The 26,314-nt window shown below is 44.6% G+C and overlaps 1 protein-coding gene across 1 annotated transcript in view; it reads left to right on the plus strand.

Annotated features, from left to right (window-relative positions):
* Positions 1-26,314, plus strand: part of bckdhb (branched chain keto acid dehydrogenase E1 subunit beta) — a 68,459-nt gene that overhangs the window by 12,766 nt on the left and 29,379 nt on the right. Inside the window, exons 7-8 of the mRNA XM_076280936.1 lie at positions 10,920-11,017; positions 12,755-12,865. Coding sequence (XP_076137051.1) covers positions 10,920-11,017; positions 12,755-12,865 — 209 coding nt within the window. The remainder of the gene's footprint in view (positions 1-10,919; positions 11,018-12,754; positions 12,866-26,314) is intronic.

The following is a 26,314-nucleotide window of genomic DNA, read 5'->3' on the forward strand; positions in this document are numbered from 1 at the left end:
TGGATAGCATGGAACCATCGTTTTTCGTTTTGATCTGTAGCCCCCCCTGCTGGACTGCACCCCCCGAAAGGAGGGTAGGGCAGACACAGTTTTCTGTGAATATCTCGAGAACCGTAAGGTTTAGGAGGACCATTTTGTTTTTGTATGTTGATCTCAAGGGGCCATGTCAACCCATTCCATAACCACTCATTTCATGTATAGCGCCACCTAGTTAAACACAAAAAAGTAAAAATGAGGTGTTGTAATCGCAGGTATCTGTGACCTAACATAGTCAAAACTGCACGAAATTGGAAGTGTAGGATCATTATGACACCCTCTGAATGCACGCCAAGTTTCGTGGAATTCCGTTCATGGGGGGCCACACAATAAATTAATTTATGTTACTATACACCAACTGGCCTGTAGGTGGCCGGAGACAATTTTCTGTGAATATCTCGAGAACCGTAGGGCCTAGGAGGTCCACCTTTTTTTTGTATGTTGGTCTTAAGGGGGCATGTCAACCCATCCCATTACCACTTATTTCATGTATAGCGCCACCTAGTTAAAAATTAAAAAGAAAAAAATTAGGTGTTTTCATCACAATATTTCTGGCTGACATGGTCAAAACTGCACGAAATTGAAAGTGTAGGATCATTATGACACCCTCCGAATGCATGCCAAGTTTTGTGAACTTTCGTTCATGGGGGGCCTTACAATAAAATAAATTATGTGTACATTTAGTGACCGTACACCAACAAGGATTCCCCGGACACTGAAAGACCGGGTTACACGAAACTTGGTGGGCATGTAACCCCACATGGATAGCATGGAACCGTCGTTTTTCGTTTTTATCTGTAGCCCCCCCGCTGTACTGGACCCCCCGAAAGGAGGGTAGGGCAGACACAGTTTTCTGTGAATATCTTGAGAACCGTAGGGCCTAGGATGACCAATTTTTTCCGTATGTTTGCCTCCAGGGGTCATGTTAACCCATTCCATGTGCACACATGTGCATAAACAGATACACACGCACACACATACATTCACAGTAATCATACGTATGACACATACTCACACAGTAGACATATGTACTCATGCATGCACATGCACAAACACACATACGCAGTCAAACACACAAGCACGCACACACACACACACACACACACACACACACACACACACACACACACACACACACACACACACACACACACACACACATAAACATGTACACGCACACATACAAGGATACAAGGATACAAGGAAGTTTATTGTCACATGCATATAGTTACTGGAAGTAAGAAATGCAGTGAAATTAAGTATGGTGTCAGCCTATTTGTGCATTTATGGGGGGGTAAAAAGTGCAGTAGAAGAGGGGTTTAGTAGATTAAGTGGCAAGGGCTGCATAAGAAAGGTGGGGGAGGATTGCGATTGGGGGGGGGGGCACCAACAAGGAGCACCCAAGAGCAACAGGGGCAAGGAAAAACTCCCTTACTAAGGAAGAAACCTTGGGCATATCCACGGCTCAAGGGGCTAACCCAACTGCCAAGGGTCTTGGTGTGTGTGTTGGGGGGATGACAAGGGAGATGGGATAGTGTGCTGTGTATGTGGGGAGAGGGCAGTGTGCAATATGTGTGTTGGAGAAGCTTCCTCATGAGACAATGTGCTGTGTATTGGGGGGCGGGGGCAGTGTGCTGTAAGTATGTTGGGGATGTGTGTTGGAGAAGCTTCCTGATGAAATAATGTGCTGTGTATGTAGGGGAGAGGGGGGGGGGGGGGGGCAGTGTACTGCAAGTATGATGTATGTGAGTGATGACAGTGAAGATGTGTGTGTGGGCGGGAGGGGAGTGAAGCAGTGACTGTGTGTGTGTGTGTGTAGTGTGTGTGTGGGTAGGTGGGGGTAGTATGCTGTAAGTATGTAGAGGATGTGTGTTGGAGAAGATCCTGAAGACAATGTGCTGTGTATGTGGGGGGGCGGGGGCAGTGTGCTGTAAGTATGTTGGGGATGTGTGTTGGAGAAGCTTCCTGATGAAATAATGTGCTGTGTATGTAGGGGAGAGGGGGGGGCAGTGTACTGCAAGTATGATGTATGTGAGTGATGACAGTGAAGATGTGTGTGTGGGCGGGAGGGGAGTGAAGCAGTGACTGTGTGTGTGTGTGTGTATAGTGTGTGTGTGGGTAGGTGGGGGCAGTATGCTGTAAGTAAGTAGAGGATGTGTGTTGGAGAAGATCCTGAAGACAATGTGCTGTGTATGTAGGGAGGGGGGGGGGGCAGTGTGCAGCAAGTATGTAGAGGAGGCTTACTGTAGCAAGCAGTGTGCTGTATGTATGTGAGGTGATGACAGTGATGATGTAAGAGTGTGTGTTTTTGTGTGTGTGTGTGTGTTGGGGATGGGGGGGGGGGACAGAAGGCTAGGCAATCAAGGACATGGGTAGATAGATGGAGGAGAAATCAAAAATAATAAATAAAAAGTTCTATAGAGATGTGCAAAAGTTGGAGAAAGTCAGATATGTGTTTGTGTGTGTGTGTGTGTGTGTGTGTGTGTGTTTTGACGTGTGATGAATAAGAAAATAAATAAAAGGTCTGCAGCATAGGGAGAGGGATGTAAAAGTGCTAAAAGTCATGTAGGTGTGTGTGTGTGTGTGTGTGGGGGGGGGGGGGGGGGTCATGAGTGCTGAGGAGTGGATGAGTGCAAAGTCAGTATAGTGTGAGTTCAGAGTTGGGAAATGTTTGAGAGTGCTGAGGAGTGAATGTGTGCAAAGTCAGTATAGTGTGAGTTCAGAGTTCGGATGGCCTGGGGATAAAAACTTCTCCTGAGTCTCTCAGTTCTGGCTTTGTGACTACATAGGCGTCTTCTTGATTTCAGCGGTAGGAATAATCCATTGTTAGGATGAGAAGAGTCCTTCAGAATCTTTTGGGCTCTTAGGAGTACTCTTCTGGAATAGATTTCTTGTAGAGCAGGGAGTTGAGTTCTTATAGTACGTTCAGCTGAGCGCACTACTCTCTGCAGAGTACTACAATCTCTAACTGTGGAGTTCCCATACCAGGTGATGATGCTACCAGTTAGAACACTCTCAACCGCTGAAGTGTAGAAGGCCTTCATGATGGATGTAGAAACTTTGAATTTCCTTAGCTGACGAAGGAAGTAGAGTCGTTGTCTGGACTTCTTCAGAACATGTTGAGTGTTAACAGTCCATGTTAAGTCTTCAGTAATGTGGACACCAAGGTATTTAAAACTTGTGACTCTCTCTACAGGTTGCCCGCTGATCATTAGTGGGGTGTAACTGTAGTTCTGCTGCTTCCTTCTGTAATCCACTACCATTTCCTTGGTTTTATTGATATTCAGTGTCAAGCTGTTAGATTGACACCACTGTGCCACCTCATCAACCTGATCCAAGTAGAGCTGTTCATTGTTGTTACTAATCAGGCCCAAGATCACTGTGTCATCTGCAAACTTGATGATGGAGGTATGACTACTGTTGGCTTTGCATGGTACTTGCATGTGTGTAGATGTTGTACAGCAGTGGACTCAAAACACAGCCTTGGGGAGCACCAGTGCTGATGGTTAATGAGTCAGATGTCAGACCCCCCACTCTAACCACTTGTGAACGGTTGGTGAGGAAGTCAAATATCCAGTGACACAGGGTGGTGTTCAGTCCTAAGGCCTTCATCTTTGTGACCAAGGTGAGAGGTACTATCGTGTTGAATGCTGAACTAAAGTCAATGAACAGCATCCTCACATAATTCCCATTCCCCTCCTCCAGGTGAGTTAAGGTGGTGTGCATGAGGTTTGAGATGGCATCCTCTGTAGACCTGTTGGCTCTGTAAGCAAATTGGAGGGGGTCGAAGGAGGCAGGGAGGGATGAGCAGATAATGTTTTTCACAAGCTTCTCAAAACACTTCATCACTGTAGACGTCAGGGCTACTGGGCGGTAGTCATTCAGACATGATGGACTTTTGTTTTTCGGTACTGGAACAATAACAGACTGCTTGAGGCAAGTAGGAACTGTCTCTTGAGTCAATGATGTGTTAAAGATATAAGTGAACACAGGAGCTAACTGAGCAGCGCAGGATTTCAAAATCCTGTTAGAAATTCCATCCGGTCCAGCAGCTTTTCTACAATTAACCCTCCTAAAGGCATTGCTCACATCGACCTCAGAGACACAGAAAGGTGCATCCTCATTTGCTTCACATGCTGCAGCTAGTGCAAGATAGTCTGTGTTTTTCATGTCAAAGCGAGCATAAAAAGCATTAAGTTCATCAGGGAGGTCTTTACTCACATTCATCATAGGAGGGGACTTTCTTTCAAAGCCAGTGATGGTTCGGAGTCCTTTCCACACTCGTGCTGGATCACCCTCCAAGAAATCAGCTTCAACTTTGTCTCTATAGCGCCGCTTAGCATCTTTAATAGCTCTACGTAAACTATAAGATGCTGCTTTGTAATCCGTCATATCCCCTGAAATAAGCCCAGCATTATAAGTCATGGTGCGTGTCTTTAATGCCGTTCTCACTTCTCTATCCACCCATGGCTTCTGGTTAGGGAAGCTTCGGATCTTTACAGTTGGGATGATGGAATCAGTTAGCATATTGATGTAACTCAATGATACTTCCGTAAACTCATTGATGTCAGCAGAGTTCGTCTTGAACATCTCCCAGTCAACGTTGCTAAGGGCGTCCTGTAGCCTGGCTTCCGATTGGTCAGTCCAGCGCTTGACCTCCTTCGTCACTGGGGGGTCCGTCTGACTTCTCTGCTTGTACATAGGCAGAAGGAAAACAGCGGCATGGTCTGATTTTCCGAAAGCTGGTAGAGACTTAGCTTTGTAACTGTTCTTGAACTGTGTGTAGCAGTGATCCAGTGTGTTGTCACCACGTGTAGGGAAGTGAATGTGTTGAATAAATTCAGGCATGGACCGGTTCAGATGTACTTGATTGAAATCACCGGCCACAATAAGCGCAGCTTCAGGGTGCGTGTGTTGTTGTCTATTTAACACTTCTTGCAATTCTGAAACCGCAGCATCTGTGTTGGCTTGTGGAGGAATGTAGACAGCGTTGAATATTACCGAAGTAAACTCACGGGGCAGGTAGAAGGGTCGACAGACGACCGCTAGATGTTCTAGATGAGGCGAGCAGGACTTTGAGAGAACGGTGACATTTCTAGGATCACACCACTTGCTGTTCGTCATGATGCAAACACCGCCACCTTTCGATTTCCCAGATTCCTCAGTCCTGTCAGAGCGAGCAGCAGAGAAAAACTCCACCGGAGTGATGGCACAGTCCGGTACAAGTTCAGTTAGCCATGTCTCAGTAAAGCATAGAATGTTACAGTCCCTGATGTCTCTTTGAAACTGTATCCTCGCTCTTAGTTCATCCATCTTGTTAACAAGAGACTGGACATTGGCTAGGAGAATGCTAGGCAGTGGAGGCCTATGAGCTCTATTCCTCAATCTGTTACGGGCCCCGGCTCGTTTTCCTCGGTGTTTTTTCCTTCTGCGCCGAGATGCGTCTCCATGGTTCCCTGATGCATCTCGGAGAATCTCAGTCGGCCAGGTAGAATCGTCAATTAAAACATCCCGAAACAAAAAAGGCAATTCATTTCCGATGTTTCTGAGTGTAACGCCATCATACGTAATCAGTGCAGTGGAAAAGTGCAAAAAATTAGGGGTTAATAAAAGGTAAAAGAGTAAATATAAGCACAAATTAGGCGGAGCAACCAAAAAGGCGTCCGAACGCGGCGGCGCCATGGCAACACATGCACACAATTGAAGAATTTCTCAGAATTATGAACAGGCAAGATGGGGGTGGGGTTGTATAAAATGAATTTTACATATGAAATCTATGAACTAATCATGTTTTGGTACTTGTTGTCTAGCAGAAACCAGTGAGAATTGAGTGTGGCTAATGCAATTTAGTGAGACAGTTAGAATCATATAGGCCTTTCAGCGTGATTTATTTTTGTGGAAAAAATGTGCTGGACTGGGCGGCGGTCATATTTTGTACCGCTCTGCGGTACATCTAGTTACAATAGTAATGATGCTTACATGAGAGAGAGTTCTCAAATCAACAGCAATTATATGGGTGCCGTTGTTTTGGGATGTTTCCCTCATGCAAGCATCATACACTGGTAGGCAAATGGAAAACATTTTGACATGCTTTTAAATGAAATTTCATTCGAAGGCCTGAGTGTAAGGATTCAGGAAACACAATACCAGCTTTTGTGTATGGTAAATGGCGGACCAGATAGGCGTAAATCACTGATCTGGTCATCTGGAGGTCTTTAACAGGAAGGCCAATTATGCTACAATCTTTTGGCCATGTATAGTCAAATTTGAATATAACAATACTCAATACTAGACAGAGTATTATATAGTCTCTACTCTATATTTATGGAAGTTGCAAGAATCCACGTCATTCTATTAAATGCCATTACATAATTATATAATCTTCCAATTGGTTGAAGCGGAGCTTTGCTACCAGTACCAGCGTCGAGTGGTTTCAGTTTCTCTCGCGCAGACGGGCACACACATGCATTGAATGAACGCTCATACCACCAGTTAATTGTATGCCTCTATGTTTGATGACCCCAATTAGCAAGTATTTCCTCCTGATTGCAGAAACGTTTGTCTTTCCGCGGTTCCTTGATCAATTGCGTAACAAATTATCAGACGAAGCACCGGGCATAATTTCACTCTGGTTCCGCGAACCAGCAGTGTCCACGTTGCGGAACGGTGCCGGTTTGCAGCCCATAGTTTGAGAATCGCTGGGCTAGATGTCAGGCTTTGATGAGACACAAGTGCAGCTGACCTTTTGGACAACAACAAATGCAACTTCACCACACAGTTTACCAGGGGCGATTCTAGACCTAGAGCTTTGCTGGGGCACAGGCCCCCAACTCCCAATACATAAAAAAAATTAAATAAATAACTGTGCGCGCAATATGAAATAAATACATTCTCCCCTCTCTTCTCCCTCTCTTCGACCTTCTTCTCCTCCTTCTCCTCCTCCAGCACTCTCTCACTCAATTGTTGTAGCAGCCACTATCCAGCAACATCCAAACACATAGGCATAAGGCCTATACTCACTGCATTAATTTAATAGGCTTTCCTACTAACACAAGGGAAGCTTATTTTTAGTCAAAATTGAGATATACTTCCCTCCCAGGCAAGGGTCCTATAGACATCCTGGCAATACTGCAGTTCTTTGTAGCTTAAATAGCCTACTAAAGCCTTCATACTGACTTTTGGTGATCATTTGCAAATGTAGCCTATAATAATTTACACAGATGGCTATCTGATTCTGTGTATTATTATAGGCTACATTTGCAAATGCAGCAAACTTATTTGAGTTTGCCATTAAATCATTGATCAAATCACAGCACTGGCTATTACCAGCATAAATGTTAATGTTACCGTTAATGTGGGCAAAATGATCATACCTCCCTCATCCTCCTCACTGTTCCTCTCCCTCTGCCTCTGTTCAGGAAGAATTTTATGATGTCCATCTCTATATAGTTTATCAGAAGGCTATGTTTAGTTTTACAGTAGGACAGCTTAACAAACAGTATAGGCTACTTTTACAGGACTCTTTCTACAGTATAGTATAAATCGTTGTTAATTGTCCGCATGTGTGCATGCAGCCTACGCATGGTGAGTGAGAGAGCACAAGCTGGTAAACTGTTGCTAAGGCTACAATGACGCTAAGCATTGAAAAACAGATGCTAGTTATGTGCAACACTCTCTAACAGCGATCAACTTGTCATTTTTTCTGTCAAACAAGTTGTGAATTTTAGGGGAAGACTTACTCTGTGCTCAAAGTGATGTAATGAGCTCCAGCCGATTCCACAGTGTATGTGTGTGCAGTACAACGAAACACTCGGAAGAATCATGTGAACGATTTTCATTGGTTGTTGCGTTCAATCTTACCCAGCTACAGAGATGCTATTTCCTGATTGGCTATTATGGCCCCTTTCTTTATTCCTTGTTTTTTTTTTTATTGGCTGGTAAGTGACAGGCTCGAGCCATGAGTAAAGCAGGCACGGAGATGCGCTCATGAATGCCGTTTCCAGCTAGAGCCGCGCTAGAATTTTACTGGGGCACTGGAGACTTTTACTAAGGCACGTGCCCCAGTGAATAAGGTCTAGTGACGCCCCTGCAGTTTACATACAGCAAAAAATTGGGAAATTCAATTGATTGTACAACCACTGAGCTTGATTTTTAGAAACACATTCTTAAGATGACCATAGATGCCCCCCTCCCCCTTTTGGAGATGGTGAGACGTACTGTATGTTTGGCTGTGTTTTTCTTTTTGTAGACTTGAGAGGATGCAGAAGTGGAAAACAGTCTAAATGTCTGGAAGTAAGACGAGGCAAAGCCTCTCTCCCAAGTGTCTAGCTACTGTGGCCAATTACCAGTGCAGCCCAAGCGTGGCCGTATGATTGCACAACTGCGCCATGGACCAAAGTTACACCCTCCCCCACGCACCCCAGCCGCAACATTCTTTAAACTTCACTGTTTTTCCTTCTCAGGACAGAAGCCATTATCAAATCCTACCAATGAAAATGTGTTTTTTGGTCCTCATAAATAGAATCATTGAAGAAAAATGAAAAAGCATGTGAAGTGATTACAAATGTCTGGTACAGACTGACCATGTGATGCATTGACCATGATAAGGTGCTATGGTAGAGGGTGTGCAATGGTGGTAGTGCAAAAGTGAACAGTGCAGATTCTGAATTACGGTAGATGCTATCAAAAATGTGCGTGCGTAGGCCTGTCGCGATATTCAATAAATCAATTAATCGCATGATAATTAAAATTAGCTCGATAATTTTTCTGGCCGCGATAAATGCCATTTGCATGCTTGTTTGTTTTCCTCGTCTCTCTCTCTCCCTCTCTCTCTCGGGTCCTTAGAGTAACGATGAGTGAACCCTCATGTCAGTCACTTGTCAGTCGCATGGTGTGTGGGGAGGCGGGACTACTGGCGTAGCCTACCACAGAGTGCAGCTAAAGAGCCGCGTGAGAAGTATACCGGTAGGCATTAGGCAGAGAGAAAGCTAGTTGCGAGTTCGAGTAGGCTACGCCTAATAAAGACAAAAAAGATGGAATTGGTATCTAAGCCAAACGCGACAGCTGCAGTGTGGGAGCATTTCGGATTTAAACCGAATGCCCGTGGTGAACCACTGAACGTGTGCGAGTCGGTGTGTCGCATTTGTTGGAAAACAGTCGCAATTAAAAGCGGCAACACAACAAACATGCATATGCATCTAAAACACAATCATCCGCTGCAGTTTTCCCAGTTGGGGAAAAAAACAACAACAAGTGGGCCGTCTTCCTCTTCCCGAGGAAAATTCTCAGAACGACAATATTATCGCTTATCGCAATAATTTCTGAGACAATTTATCGTCCAGCAAAATTTGTTATCGTGACAGGCCTATGCGTGCGTGCGTATTTTGTCCTGTGTTGCTGTTGATTGTACTATGCTCATCTGTAGCCAAGTGCCATATGGAGATGGAAGCAGTTTATTACATTCAAGTGAGCCCAGGTCAGTTCATGGTGGACAAGCTGAGTAATCCTGTTGGCTGAGAGTGTAGGGAGAAGGACATTTGTTTTTGTTTAAAACTGTGAGTTCAACAATCGAGCAAAATGTTGAAGAAAGAAGACACTTTACAAATGGCTAATAAGTGACCTGAGAAATACAAAATGTCTGGTCAAAATGCTGGCGAGAGAGAATTCAGATATCAAAACACATTACAGATTGAGGAGCCATTTACACAAATATGGATGAAGTATATTCATGAATAAAGATGTGAATAGACCAGCAATGACAATATTGTTGGCTCCATGTGCTTTGACTCAGACTTGAGACTTTGCCCGTTGTTCAAATCAGGGCCTTTACGCTCTGAAGATGTTGATGACATGCACTTAGAGAATTACCGTGTTTGTTACCGTGCAGTTTGTTGAGCCAGTCAAAACCTTTTCTCTTCACCATTAAAGTATGCGTCTGGCGACAGCATATGGAAGTTTTGGGACTAAATGGTGACACAAACCTGCCTGCTGCCAAGGAAAGGTTACACACATGCATGCATGCATGCATGCAATGAAGACCAGTTTGAACAAGACCATTGAAGGACTTCCATTTATGAATCACAGCCTCTGTTTTGAGCTGCTGGGTTAGTTTAGAACTTTAAAACTAGATGATTTGGCTTGTCTATCCATGGTCTACAGGTATATCTTTGGCAACAAAGATATGTATGTAATGAATAGCTAAGGAACAAGGGAATTGAACCAAAGGTCACTAACAAAGTTGTAATGTATGTAGTGTATGTAATGTAGGTGTTAAACATAACCAAAGTGTTATCCGCAGATCATGTAACATTTTAGCATTAGCTTCTCCTTGTTCCATGCAACCGAGTGGTCTCACATGTGTCCATAATTAAAATGAATTCCACTGTGTGTCAGGATATGCTCCAGTCGGGTGTGCAAGTTTGATTTTCCGTTCACTGTCCATTATAAATTGCAGGCGGTTAGGTCCCCTGTGAATCGAGGCTGTAGTTTTGTTTTAGAGATTAACTGATCCCTATTTATTATGTCAGGGGGGCCGTAAAAACCTGCCAGGGCATTACGCTATACTAACGGGAACTGCAGTTTCTCCACATTTTCAAAGGACAGAGCTGGAATGTCAAACAGCCTGTGTCATCTAATCCATCATGAGGAGGTAGCAGTAGAACCCTTGGACGGTTAGAGGAGAGCGCACAATGAAGCCATTAAGGAATGTGTACTTGGACGAGCATGTTGTGGATGTCAAGTCATGGGTTTTCTTTTTGTCATTTAGTATTTTACTTACTTACTTATTTTATTAGTTTATTATTGATTTTTTGTATTGTAAAAAATATTTAAAAAATGTTTTCTGGTGACTAACCTGCCAGCTCTCTTGTTTTTTCCTTCTCCAGTGGAGCAAGTCCCCACAGAACCCTACACCATCCCCCTATCACAGGCTGAGGTATTGCAAGAGGGAAGTGATGTCACGCTTGTTGCCTGGGGTACGCAGGTAAGTGCCTTTGAAGAAGAAGGGGGGTGGGGGCTTGTTGGAACGTTTTGTTGGAAGGTGGTAGACCATACGAGATGGGGTGGTGTGTTTGAGGGATGAGGGTGCGGAGGTGGTCTTGCATTGATAGGTTCATCGTGACTCCAAGTTTCAACCACACAAGGTTCAGCCATCTGGGTGGGAAGAGGTGGTGGGGGGTGAGACTGAGCTGTGGGTGAATCTGAGCTCAGTGATATTTAAGCTTCCTGGAGGACTCGTGGATTAATGTTCAGTCTGGCTAAAGATGAGGTCACTCTGCGGGCTATGGATTGTGGGGCTGGGGGGCTGGGGAGTGGGGGGGTTCGGGCAGCATGGAGGGGGTGGTTGAAGTGAGGTAAGGTGAAGGGAGAGATCTATGCTCTACCACTGGACTTCACGTGGACTCCCATTCAGACCGGCACGGCTTTACCTTTGTGCTCCACACTGTGTGTGTGTGTTAACAGAGACACGTGGACACCACTCCGCGTCCACTACCCTTTGCTCGTCCGGCCCTCGCGTTCCATTCTCTGCTATTGGATTAGGGCCTCAACAGCTCGCCAGGAGTCCTCGCTCACAAAAAAGCCCTCTGCTCTCTCCTATTTAACAGGCTTATCCTAGCCAGTGGAAAAGACACCGTGATGGGTTACTCATCCTGAAGTGCTGGGGAGGAAGGCAGGGAGGAAAAGGTCTCCATTAAAGAAAAGAAAGATGGAGGGAGGTCCAAAAAAGAAATGAAGATGGAGACAGCTGAAGTGTCGCTCATCAGTCTCCCCTAATTACTTCTCCCTCCATCACCTGTGGTGGAGCGAAATGAAAATGGTGCTGACAGACATCCAAAAGAGTGTGTGTGTGTGTGTGGGAAGCCTAGGATCTTCACTAAGGACCCTTAATGATTGAAACAGAGGGACATTTGTCACCACTTAAGTGTTCTGGCTGTTGAGCTAACCTTGGAAGAATGAGCTACTACCGCAGGCTCTAAACTAGTCCATTTTGTGCCGTTGTAGTCACTTCACTAATGGGTTGGTGTGTGTGTGTGTGTGTGTGTGTTTGTGTCTTTGCCTGTGTGGGTTGGCTCCTCTGTGTTATCACACCTAAATTGTTTTGTGAGAAGGCCCATTTACCCCTTTAACTTGAGGCATTGGGAAACCCTTTCCTTGGATGAAAATACTGCAAAACGGCAATTGCACACTTGATAAATTTTGTGTTTGCGTATGTGTGTTTATGATTTAACACGATCCACATGGAGCCCTCAACAAGACGTCATCGACCGAGTCTCGAAATGAATTGTGTTTATTATGAACTTGTCCACTGGCAACCCTCAGTGTCTTATGTGCACACTTCCCTTCACTCTCCAGTCTCGTTCCACTCACACGTGCACACTTACGAGATCGCCTTACGACTTACATGGAGAGTTGGGCCAGCAGACACGCAAAGTGCTTTTCTCTCTGGTTAAACATGTCTTCACGTTAATAAATACCACCCTTGATGTGGTATCTGCTTTTATTAACACAGGAAAAACGATCTCAGGTAGTTGTGGCGCTGACTGACCAGACGGAGATTTGAGGCCTGTTTCATGTGTGTTTATTGAAGGCTTATGAATTGTTATGTTCTCTGCCTGTTTGATTGCCCAATTTTCCACAAACACGTCAGATATTCACACATTACACATCTATGCTCTCCTCAGAAGGTGAACTGACCTCTGTGCTGGTGTTGTCCACTCAGGTCCACGTGATGAGGGAGGTGGCCACTATGGCTCAGGAGAAGCTGGGCGTTTCCTGTGAACTCATCGATCTGCAGACCATCCTGCCCTGGGACACGGAGACGGTCTGTAAGGTAAGAGGCGACCTCCCTGCACGCACGCGTATACGCCAAACTCGCCCACCCGCCATTTATCAACACGCAGCCTCCATGGCGCTCACTGTCTAAAGAGCTGGACAAGACGCAATTCACCGATGTCTCAGTGACTTACGGCTTTGCGTTCTCGTTAAACGTGTGGTAACGTTCCAAGGAGGAATAATTACGGATTGAGTTTCGTTCGGTCTCTAAACTTTTTCCCGTCTTTTCCCCATCTGGCTCCAACCTCACTCTGTGTACGAAAGCGGTGCAGATGGCAGGCGGTCTCCTTTTTCCTTCAATCAACGGTGCATCCAGAGAGCACTGGGATGTGCTGGGATTCCTAATGGTTTTTTTCCAACAGTCCAAAAGAGTTTATATTTATGTAAATGTTGGTTTGGTATGGCATGGCACATCCTGTCTGGACCAGCAGCTGCCTGCTGGCTATCACCCTCTCCACACATGACTGAACCCTGACCCTCGCGGCAGGGGTGGTTTTTGAAGAAGGGGGACGGGGGGGGGGGGGGGGGGTGCCTCTACACTGCCCCCATGTACTGTTTTCATTTTTGTTCATAATTTATTTATTTTTACAAATCTTTGTGGCTGTGGAGCCTGACTGGCCCAGAGGCGGTATGAATTTATTGTCGCTGTTTTATTATGTGATTTTAACAGCCCTTTGGGCCCTGCACACGACCATCAGAGCAGCCTGACGGGGCTGCCTGACCGCCAAACCAGTGTTCTAACTGACAGTTAGGATCCAGAAATGAAACGGCAGCGGCAAGGTAGTAATTTAATAGCGAAACCCAACTGGAACCAGTCGCCGTTCGTATTATTGTTTTGGCGCGAGGACCTGAGAAGTTAGCGGTGCCCAGGCATTGGGTTGTTTACACAGGAGAGTCAAATTTGTCTTTTCAAACAAATAGGGTGATATATAAAACTGCCACTTCATAAAAGTAACACTGCGAAATATGTGTGTGTGTGTGTGTGTGTGTGTGTGTGTGTGTGTGTGTGGTGGGTAAGGGCTGGATCGGGGATTCGGTGGTCTTCAAGGGTCCTGGTGTGTACAGATCTGACCAGAGAGAACCTGTTAATGAAAACTGACATGAACCCATTCTCCACTGATCGCTATGGTAACCCTCTCAAAACCATTCTCACGAGTATTGTCGGTTCCCCACTGCCCAGTATCCTTTACCTTGCTGGAGGTTTCCTCAAGCCTGCTGAAGACCACTGCAGTCTTGATCTAGCTTTACAGGAAGAGTTGAGTATTTGAAAAAAAAAAAAAAAAATCATGTAGTTGCAGGCCCCTAGACACAAATGTGTTTGTCAACAGATATATAGATCAGAATGTCAGAAATGTAGACAGAAGAGCAGCATGTGGTCACCAGTGGCGTTCCACTGCAGTGCAGCTGCAGATCTTCAGATGTCTTTTTGTTATTTTGCTCAGAGACATTCTGGGTTACATTTGTGCCGTTGCATGTGCTCGCTCAGTCACCGCCTCACACTGTCAGCAATCCTACGGAAACAAACAAATAAAAGAACGGCCATTAATAAAAGACTGGTTCAATTTAAGGATTCAGAAAATGGTTTGTTTGGACAAAAAAACGAAGGCTGTTCCTTAACAGATCCCAGGCCTGCACATGACTGAGCACTAACAAGACTTATGAGGAATGAGAAGAGACAGAAACCAACGGACACAACACTTCATTTTCTCTGGAGATGGCCGTTGTGCTTTGAAGGATCGACCACTCTGAATCTCAGTGAACATGAGCTGCCTGTGGCCCAAACCGGTGGCCGCTTGCTACTTGACTCACTTTTTCCAGCAGGCGACTTATGTACATGCCCTGGGTCATCCCAAACATCCAGTTTTCACCAAACGAAACAAAGTCCTTATGTTTCCTTAAATGGAATACAAATAATTTTTTTCCTGGACCCATTAGTATGAGGGACTCCTTTAACCGGACAGAGACACTATTTATTTATTTATTTATTTATTTATTTATTTATTTATTTATTTATTTATTTATTTATTTATTTATTTTATTTATGTATCCATTCATCTCCAGATACGTGGTTGCCAACCTCTAATATTTATGAATAGATGTACAAATATATTTCATTCACTCAGAAAAGCTAAAAATAAGGGTATCTGTTTCAGAGATTCAATGTCAATTAGTTTGGGTGTGCCAATCAAGTGGCAGGAGTTGCTCTTGGAGAGACAGGGCTGTAATTCCCAGCCCAACTTCACACTGGCTAACACTGCCAGCTGTGTTCGTGTGAGCGCAAGGTCAAGCCCAAAAACTCCTGGCTCCTGTGGCGATGAACTCGTGACCTTTTTCTTCCATGTCAACTTGATGTCTACTCGTGTCTCTGGCTGTGTGTGCGTTGCTATGGCTACAGGTTAAATCAGTGGCTAGTTTGGATGGCGAATGTCCTGTAGAATCAAAAGGAACAAAGTAAATCAGGTCACCTGATGTGACTACGCTCACTGTGCGAGTGGGCAGTAGGGCCCTGCAATCCCCAACAATTTGTTGTTAGATAAGAATTCATCATGCCTTGCTTTTCAATTTTTTGAAGACCCTTGTTTGGGTTATTGGCTTATTGAAAACTGGAAACAAATGTCAGTTTCTTTTCAAAGCTCATGGAAGACGTTTCACTTTTGTGAAACATAAGCTGTATAATTCAATCCGTTGTTTTTCACCCTCTGGCCAGCACCATGAAGCGGCCTGCCAAATCATGCCCAGGAAAGCACAGAGTGTTAAGGCAGCCTTCTTTTTAAATGGTTCCGCTCTGTGGAAAGTGAACCATTAAAGATTTCTTCCATTGAGGTTGAGAGCTGAGGGAAAGTGGTCAGATTTATAAAACACTAACTTGTGACCAGCCAGTCAGATACACTGCCCAGCTTCCAGCCATGGGTCTTAGAGGGTTTCCTTGGTTAATACATGGAAAGTCCTCACATTGCACATAGTGCAATATTATTGAATTTTAGACAGAACTGCCGTTTTGATGTGTGTGTGTGTGTGTGTGTGTGTGTGTGTGTGTGGATGCAGTGTCTTGCAGAGTTGCTTTTTTCTGCTATCTGTATCTCTGTCTTATTTGCGGTGAGGACAATGAGTTTTTGAGCAGAGGAATAAAAAAAAAGCCTTGGAATTGGCTTATGAGGCATGCTAAAACACATTATTCAAGTTAAAGACCAACTGTGTGTGTGTATGTGTATGTGTGTGTGTGTGTGAGAGAGTGAGAGCCAGCTTTGTCCTTATGGCAGGTACAAATCACATCCACTGGAGGTCCCTGTTGCGACAGCGTCTGGCAGGGGTTGTTGTAACAGGGCAGTCGTAACAACAGGCGCTGGGATGCAGTTCTGATATGAGTGGTGAATGATGGGTAATAACTGTAAATCACCATGGAGATTCAAGTGGAGCTGAAGATGATCACAGGAGATGGTGGATCTGCGGGAGACCAATAAGACGGTCAAAACGTTTTCAGTTGGGAGGGCTTACAGGCTTGTAAATCCTGAAAGCCAGTGGTGCGTGTTTGCATTTGTTCGTTTTGCCATCAAATCACACTTTTCTCTGCAAACTTCATCGGTCCCTCTTCCCCTTTTATTTCCCTCCTTTGATAAGTGGCCTCAGCATTGCCATTGAGAATGCATGATGACACTCTTCTGTGCGGCTGGGTATTCAGAGCAGCATTTTGTGTTACTGAATCTGTCTGCCAAAGGAAAAAAAGATATTCCCACCCTGTTATAGTTAATTTATTAGCAGTGTTATCGAAATGCTTCTAAGACTAGTAATTCTGACAGAAACATGGAATTATTAGACAGTTATATTATGTGTATCAATGATGAATGAACATCAACTGCACAGAGGACTATATCTTATTCCCTGAATTCCCATGGTCCCTCTTCAATCTCCCTATCAATGCGGTCTCCCTTGGCAGGTTGCCATTTACATTGACATATATGTGTGTATGTGACGCATGTGTGTGCAAACGTGTGTGTTTACGTAAGGGCTAAAGCAATCTAGCTTTAGATAAGAAGAAAATGATGCAGCTTCAAGAACAGCTTTGAGGAAGTCCACATTTGGACACTTCTGTTCACACATCCAGAGTGCCATTAACTGGTCCCTACACTTAGACTCTGAGTTTGTTTGTCAGCAGCTCTCGTGTGTGTCTGTGTGTGTGTGTGTGTGTGTGTGTGTGTGTGAAATTTGTATGCAAAGGCACTTGCAAGTGGCAATCTGGACATCTGTACCTAGCTCTGCTATGCCCCATACCCAGACCAAATCAGCCTCAGAGTTACTTCATATTTCATATGCAGGTAGATGGGGTCAGTCTAGGGGTCAGTCTAGAAGTCACTGTACTGCTGTAGTGGAACATAATGTTTTGTTGTTTCCCATTGTATTCCCTGGATCTTGAGCCAGGAGGTATGTAACAAAGGCTAGAGGTCTATATATACTCATGCCACTTGTTGACAAAAGGGAAATGGCTGAAATTGTAGTTTTTTCTTCCCTATTCGCTCGTTTTTTATTTCCCTCACTGTCTGGTTGGCTTGCTAAGAGTAATAGACATACATTTAAGGGATAAACAGAATGGCCAGTTAGCCTTCGCCAGACCAGAAACTGAAATGATATAATATGGAAAGTTTCTCCCCGGCGAGTTTGAGCCATATTTGCAAATATCTAAAATGCCCGTTTTATCACAGCCGCTCAAGTTAGACCCAGAGAGTGCAGCTTCAGTCCACCCCAGTGTCTGAGTCTTTCTATAGCAGGACGTGCTGGTGACAGACCACTGTGGTGCTGTGTCTGGTCCCTTGGAGAGTCGGAGACAGTAAAAATGCGGTTTTGAGCGGGCTGACTAACTCGTGTCTCCAGATTGCTTTTTACGGAGCCATCGCGGCTCATAGTGCGGACACAACGTTCAGTTTGACATCGTATGGGTTTTATTCCTGCGGTGTAGGTTTGAACCGAACTGAAGATGTTCTTGGCACAGGTAGTTTTGTCTAGTCTCCCACCATGAAGGGAATCGGAAATGCATGCTGAGATTTATTGGGATGCTAAAATGCTTCACCAGCATGGAGACTGTTTTAGTGTCCCTAAATGTCAACATGATTTAGACGCTAAGCCATAAGTAAGAGTCTGACAGCAGATCTGCTTAGTAAGCACTCACCTCTTCTGTTTATTTGGTGGCTTTCAGGTTAGTCTGTCAGTTCGGTTCTGTACTCATCTCTATTATTATTATTATTATTATTATTATTATTATTATTATTATACTATTATTATTATTATTATTATTATTATTATTATTATACTATTATTATTATTATACTATGTCAAGTTGGTCTGCCTGAAGCATGTATTTAGGTGTGTGGTGAGCTTGGTGGAACAGTTGTTGTATGCAGGCCTGTGTGTTCAGACTGTTATTGTATGCTCATTTCAACCTGGACCAATTGCAGATGGCGCCTCCTGAAAGTCCATGTCGGGCATCCATCACAGACTTGGACCCGCGCACAACGGCCATCTTATTTCCATTCCGTCCACTGCTACACTGACCGGGTTATTTTGACTCCCCATGTTCCCTTGTTCATTATAGCGAGCGGACCGGTCCGATCCAAGACAAACTCGCTGGGCCTTACGGGTTTAACGCGATCAAGATGTGCCATAGGCTCTGAGGTTACATGCACTCTCATTTGTCCCCAGTAAAATGCACGTCGGCAAGCCCAAGGTCAGGCATTTTTGTTCTGCTTTGATGAATACCTGTGGAAGACTCCCGCCCGAAGTGTTTTTGTTGGTAAAGGGCTCAGTGGTGGTCTTGATGGCTTGCCTGGCTTCGCCTGCCTACTATTCAGAACTTGGTCTGTGCTGAAATTATTCGCTGGAACTGCTTTTGCAGTCGGGCCGTTGTCCTGGGCTCACAAATCAGTGACCGGTTGCATTTCATGTCTGATCTACGTCAACCGGTCACTGATTTGTGAGCCCATATATATATATATAGTTACAACAATGGTGACCAACACCGGCAAACAGAAGAGTTCAGGCTTGAGCAAGATGTTTCATAAAGACCAAAAACGATGTGGTCTGACTCCCAGTGGGGTTTGGGGAAAGCTTGATGTATCAGCTTCCTCCGTTTGTGACTGGGTAGGAAGAAAATCAAACCTGTAGTAATCAGTGTTGATTGAGTCTTGCCCCATGGCTTCAGAATTAAGATGAAGTCTGCAGCCATTACGACCCAAGAGCTGGATACAGTCCCCCAGGGGAACAAGCCTGAGCCTGTACATGAAGTGAACTTGGGTCTTGGTAACAGACTAGCTGATCGATTGTCCTGTCAGAAATTATATATGATTAAACAAGCTTCAGCACAGCAGGGTTCACTTACAGTTTTAGGAAGCAAGTTTATTTTTTAAGCCTTCTTTTTTTATTGCCAGTAAATTTCTTGGCTGCACCATTACAGCTACCATGGATGTAATCCATACACTATTAGTGACACTATAATAGTTCGCATAGAGGATGAGGTATTGTGTCCTCAAATGATCCTTTAGCTGCTGTGTCTGCCAGAATATCTGTGTGTGTGTGTGTGTGTGTGTGTGTGTGTGTGTGTGTGTGTGTGTGTGTGTGTGTGTGTGTGTGCGCCCTCGACAGTGAAGGCTTACAGATGTGGAGAGAGATCAGATGATCTGATTGAAACCTTACTGCAAAAGTAGTATTTTACCCCACCACATACACAAAAGTAGTATTTTACCCCACCACATACACTCTCAATCTCAGTGCATCTACAATATATAGACATTCTGCTACTGCTTTCCATGTCCTTCAACACACACATATGTACATTAAATGATGTGATGCACACACACATACATCTGTGTTAAATGATGTGATGAATGTTATCCTATCATCAGGCATTAACCACACTTCATACATGAGCTTTTAGCACACACTGTCCACCTGCTGACAGATGGAAGACAGTAGTACAGCTGTCTAACTGGGTGCTGATGCATTTGTGGCACGTGTGTGTGTGTGTGTGCGCGTGTGCATACAGTATGATTTTGTGTTTTAGTATGTGCATGTGGGTACATGTGAGTGTGTATGTATCCCCTGGATAGAGTATTTTGATCCTGTGAGGGAAATTTGGTCTAGCTGCATTTATCCCAATCCGTGAATTAGTGAAACACAGTGAACACACAGTGAGGTGAAGCATACACTAATCTCAAAACAGTGAGCTGGTTACAAGTCCGAAGCGCTAACCAGTAGGCCACGGCTGCCCCCCAATGCTGTGTGTGGGTGTGTGTGCGCTGTACATGTGTATAATACAGGTGTGAGCGGACATCTTTAGACTAGTGTGTTTCTCAGCCTGGAAAAGTGCTCAAGCTCTTTGGGGGATGACCTTATTGATACCAATGTTTTTCATGATCTGAGATCAGATTAGACAAGAAATGTGTTGAGTGTGTTTTGTGGAGACCAAAATTTTTATGGCCTCTTGAAACAAAATGCTCTTTTATTAGAATTGTTTCCAATCTTGTCTTGTTTGTCTCTAAAGCAACACATTGCAACAATGTAATTATTAAATTGGAAAATTAAAGGGAAAACGCAGAGCACAACATTACCATCTTTTTTAAGCAACAGTGCTGCCAAACATGCCAAATGGCATCCTCTGCCAATAGAGTTTCGAGTTCTCAGGAACTGTGCTGGAATCTAGGCGTGGGCCAGGCTGTTTACTATTTGAAAGAGATAATTATTAAACAGATAATTATTTGTTCCTTTATATTTCCTTTAAGCCCTGTAGCAGGCCTTAATCAGTACCAATGAGGCTGGTGGTGTCGTGTCAAGTGTTTGCATGTTTTGATTTCTACACCATCCATCAAGCACCAGTGAATGGGTTGCAGTGCACCTCACAACCTATTGCAGTAGGGCGCACACACACACACACACACACACACTTGTCTCTGTGCTTGGCTGCTCATGCCAATGTGCATGTTCTTGTTTGAGGTTTGCCTGGGTGCACTCGCTCCTGTTGGCTGATTCCAGGAACAGCTGTACCCAGACCTGAGACGAGCCCGCTAAAAGCCTGTCCCTCACTGAAAGCACTCTTAGAGAGGATCCTGGAATAATGGCATCATGTTGGTTTAACTAAAGGCAGCCGAAGCGGCAGCCATCCGTATCAGACGTGCCCTAACATAGGAGAGAGAGACTTCATCACACATCCTTCATCACAAAGGAACAGTACAAATGGTCATGATAACATGTTACAACATACATTTGGAATGGCTTGAAGTTTATGGAATGAATTTAATGGAATGGAATGGAATTGAATTGGCGAGATACGCTTAAAGGTATTCAATGCAGTTTTGGGTATTTTGGCTCCCCCTAGAGGCGTGGAATATTTATATTTATATGTGTGTGTGTGCGCGCATGTGTGTGCGTGCGTGCGCGCGCTCTGGTCAGTGTGTGTTCCTGGAGGGTTGGCCTGAGGGAGTTTTGAGCGAGTCCTACCAGCTCTCCCCTGCCCCTCCGTTGGCCCCTCAGGTGAAGCAGCACTCTGTCACACAGTCAGCCTCATTTGCTAAGTGCTCCACAGCTCTAATGTGTGCTGTAAACTCACAGAGACAGTAAACACACAGGAGGAGCCTTGGACACAGGTGCGCGTGTGTGTGTGTGTAGGTTTTAGCCTGTGTGTTTGTTTGCTGTGAATTGTAATGGAAGTGATTTTTAGAGACATGAAGCATGGCGGGTTGGCTTTTACTAATATTTATCCTCCGCTATTACAGCACTCCATTATTACTCTCCCCTAGAGGAAGAAAAAGGGGAAAGAAATGGAAAGTTTTCATAAGCTTTTTAAAAAAATCCAATTTTTTGTGTTCTTGGACTTGCTGCTTCACTGGTGATTTTTTTAATTATTTTTTTTATTCCAGATTGTCAGTCTGACTCACTGATTTTTGCCAGTTAGATTTAAGATGCTTAATACTGTTGGATAACCAAGTTGCGGCAATTCTTATTAATGCATTGTTTATGATTGTGTCCCCTTGTTAAATTCTGTGTGTAGAAACCATGCCTTTCTTGTTCTGTTGCTGGCATTTAGAGGAAGAGTCTTTACATCAAAGCCATCATGTCTAAGCCAGCTTCTGTGTTAGATCATGTGGTTGTGGTGTTACTGAACCAATGAGCGTGGAAATGGTGAAATAAACTTAGCTCATCTGCGACTGACTAGTTTTAATCTCAGTCAGTTGCAGATGACTTCATTACTATGGTGTGTGTGTGTGTGTTTAGGGATTTTTAGGGGGGTTATTTTTAACAAATGTCATAGTCAACTGGTACCATAGTGGTACTTTCTAGAGCGATCTTGGTGTGCATATAAGCGTTGCATTCACTACCTGTATTTTCACTGGCTTGATGAAAGTGGTTGTCAGGCTCCTTTTTGATTTCTTGTTTATTTGAAAGGCACAAGTGACTTCTTCGGCACAGTGGCATGTCTTTGACTCAAGAGCTGCTTTTTGGTTTTCTCATGCTAGGGCCAATGGCATGTGTTCCTTTTTTATTTGAACACGTTTGGCTGTTCTTTTTTTAGGGTTTCCTTTTGGAAACCTGTTGAGGGAGAAAGAGAGAGAGTGTGAGAGAGAGATGGTAAAGCCCTCCTGGATTTTGAAGTCAAGAGGGTTCTTCATCCATCAAGCACTTGGAGCCCTTTGCTGATTACTCTACCTAGCGGTGCATTTGTTTTCACTTGGAGCGGGCAAATAACCAGACCCCAGGCGTTGGTAAAGATAGACGTTTCTTGGCAAGACAGCATGAACAAAGTTCACGTGTTCCCCGAATAAATATTGCGCCATTATAAATTACCTGAAGCGTCAATTAATCATGAATGTCAAACAGAGAAACAAAGCGTTTCCTCTTTTCCTTGCATGTATCAACTTTACAGTCTTGGCTTATGCTCTAAATCATCCGAACCAGTATGCAGTGGTCCAGGCCAGTAGATTGGCATCTGTGCATGTGTCAGTGATCACAGCCTCGGGCACCCAACTGGTGTGTTGGTCGACTACACTTCTAAAAATAACCTCTTAGCTGTAGTGAGTTATTTAGCACAGAAGACAAACAAAATTAGCCACCCTCGAAATGTTGTGACAGCAGCCACGGATTAGACTGGACTTACGGCTCATTGACTTCATTCAGAGTGTGTGAGTGTGTGAGTGTGTGAGTGTGTGAGTGTGTGAGTGTGTGTGTGTGTGTGTGTGTGTGTGTGTGTGTGTGTGTGATTAAGTTAGGGGGTTAAAAAAAACCTGCCAAGCTGCGAGGCTGGCGGTAACCGGGCGCTGTTATCTTTGGATCCTCGCCCCTCTTAAGGATAATTGGGAACTAAGGGGAGAAAGCTGGCCATGGAACAAAGGGACGTGACTCGGTTTTTGTCCTGCATATTTGCTGTGCAAGATGAAGTGTGTTATTATGAGATTAGTTCAGAGCACTCGCGCTCGGGCCAGGCGGGGTTTGGAAAGACTGTGAGGTGGGCTGTGGTGCAATTCGTGTGTGTGTGTGTGTGTGTGTGTGTTAGGGGGGTTATGTGAAGTGGTGGTCACACACTCGCGTGTCATACTGTGGCCATGTTTTGGTGGTTATATCATTGGAAAAATACCTCATCGTTTATGGTTGTTATGCGGTAGCTGATCCATTCTCCTCTCTTCCTCCTCTTCTCCTTCTCCTTCCATCGTTCCATCCACAGAAGTGTGCCCTAAGTCCTGCCAAACCGCTGAACTTCGATCCTCAAACTTCTAGCATTTATTGAGCAGTTTGTTTACTCACTGAACTAGTGAACCAGTGAAACGGAACGGTGGAACAGATTTTTTTCCAGTTGTTGTTTGTCTTTGTTGTTGTTGTTTGTCTTTGTTGTTGTTGTTTGTCTTTGTCTTTGTGCGCCTCTGGGTTTCCCTGGGACTTGAGGAGCGAAAGAGAGAGAAAGCTGTGATTTCAGATGTATGTGCAGAGCCCAGAGTGTTCCATCAGAGCTGGGCATGCATCGTAGGCAGGCATGGGGAGTCTCCATCTGAGCAGCCTTAATGGAGTTATTTATTCTTTTGCAGGACTGGGCTCTCTCTGGTCCTCTCAGCTTTTCTGAGTCAAACTCTTTTCCTGTGGCTGGCACACAGACAGACAGACAGACAGACAGACAGACACGCACACACACACACACACACATTCACACTTCCCCCTCTCTTACCAGCTTTCCGGTCTCAGGCCTATATGTAAACTCCCCATCTCCTCTGTTCTCGTAATGCACCTATCAGTCTCCATCATTCACCAGTAGCTCTTTTAGCATTTTCCTATCAGTCCTCTACCTTACTTTCGTCTCAATCTCTGTCTGTCTGTCTTTCTCTCTCTCTCTCTCTTTCTGTCTCTCTGTCTCTCTCCTTTATTCTTTCTTTCTCCCACCCCCACCCCGGTCTGCTTTTGCGTTCTGTCAGGATGCTGCCAGTGCAGGCATTCCTCTCCTCTCCTCCACGTCGTACTCGTGAGATGTCTGGCGTTCCTGGCTGCGCGGGTCTCTGTGTCACCAGCTGGTGAGCCACTCTCCTCTGCTGGCTGCGCTGTGCTGCGCTCTATCGTCCTGTCCACCCACGCTCGTGAAAAACACCCCAGAATGGGAACAGCTTCTTCTACGGGGGAGTACTTCTCCTCCTATAAAATGATTTCTCTTTCACAAGCACCTGCACTCACACAGATGAGTGGTCTCAGACTGGAGACTCTTTATGACCCGTGCCACAGTGTGCAATTCAGGCCCACAGAGATCTTACAAGTAAAATGTAATAATTCTGTAAAATCTTGACAGTTACAGTATTAACTACTTAAATGACCTGTTGTCTCTTATGCTTGTAGTATTTTGATGCTTTATCGATACAGATAGATATTGGTACTGGAAGTACCTGGCAAGAGACTCGAATGAGAATCAAAGACACATTTGCAAGTTCCAAAGTATCCTTTGAAAGATAATGCCTCATATTGAATCATTTTATTGAGAGAGTATATTAAGATGAGACACATTAGGTTATTTACCATTGTTTGCTACATGGACTAATCGACCTTGTGTGCCTGATCGGTCCAGTGTCATAACCTAACAGTCCTGGGATACTAGCATGATTCCTGTGTTGAATTAAGTGGATTGGCCTCTTCACTGTTTTCCAGTCAAAACCAAGATTTCTTTTTTTTTGGAGTCTGTTGTTGGATGAGGGACTGGGCAGATTGAGATCATTGAGGTCAGTGTGCAGACAGATAGCACCAGGGGGCTGACTGTTTGAGATTAGAGGAGAGGTAGTGGCCTGTTATTAGGCACGGACACACACACACACACACACACACACACACACACACACAACCAAAAGGCAGCACACCAGCACAAGGCCAGGGCCGGGTGAGCACCCTGGGAGGCCCCGGATATGTTCTATCCGTAGTGCTGGTGGCTAGAAGCCTGAGGATGGTAGAGTGCCTGGCAGGGCCAGACCAGGGGTTTAGACTCCCAGCTCGCTGGACTCTTGCGGTGTGGTGTGCGGAAACGGAGCGCTGTCCAGGTCACGTATCGTGTAAGTCCAGAGTTATAATTCTCTCCTTCTCTCTATAATTGACACTCACACACTCACACACACACACACTCTCTCACACACACACACACACACACACATATGGGCCTACACATGCATCGGTCCCAGCTGTGTTCTCAGCGTGAACTCAGTGAGGAGGTGCAGGGCTCAGAGCTCCTCTCTGTCCACTGTTGATCTACACCATGACAAGTGGTAACTGGACGGCATGTTGGTCTACTGGCTGCTCCATTGGTTTTTCCCTTTATTTTGCCAGAACGTCCACACACATTCACAACATAGTGTCCTGTAAGGCCTAGTGAATAACCATTAGTGCACTACTAAAGAACAGCCAGTGGTTCCTCACTATACAGTGTCCTACAGTATGTAGTGAATAACCATTAGTGCACTTTTTGGTGTTTTTGGCGCTTTCTTATTCCACTGCTTGGTTAAATTTCCCATTGTCCTTCATAATTTAGAATGTGCATTAACATATGTTATTTGAACTATGAAGTAGTTTAGTTTTGGCCGTATCACACATGTATAGTATTCGCCAAACTCGTTGTGAAGTTTAAATGAACGTTGCATCCAAGCCTTAAAATACAGACATATAGAACATAGCAACATTTAGCATATGGCAGAGGTGGCTTTTAGTTATTGGATGGCAGTAGGCTAGGTAAAATAGCGATGTTTTAAAGATAAGGTTAATCAGAATCCTGGGATATGCCCACTTGACAACGGGAGAGCTGGAACTAACGACTGGCCTTTGGCCATAGCAATCATCCATTTAGAACTAGTAACGGCAGTTTGTCCTGCCAGTTGAGAAATGAGTTGATAGGTGTCGGAAAAAAGTAGTTCTACAAACAAGAGTTTTAGCGATCAAAACGTTTAAATTATAACAG

This window comes from Alosa pseudoharengus, unplaced genomic scaffold (assembly GCF_046254945.1).
Source record: "Alosa pseudoharengus isolate Yale_2024_CS ecotype anadromous, Long Island Sound unplaced genomic scaffold, YU_APseudo_1.1 YU_APseudo_1.1_scf_12, whole genome shotgun sequence".
In the NCBI taxonomy this organism is placed as follows: domain Eukaryota; kingdom Metazoa; phylum Chordata; class Actinopteri; order Clupeiformes; family Clupeidae; genus Alosa; species Alosa pseudoharengus.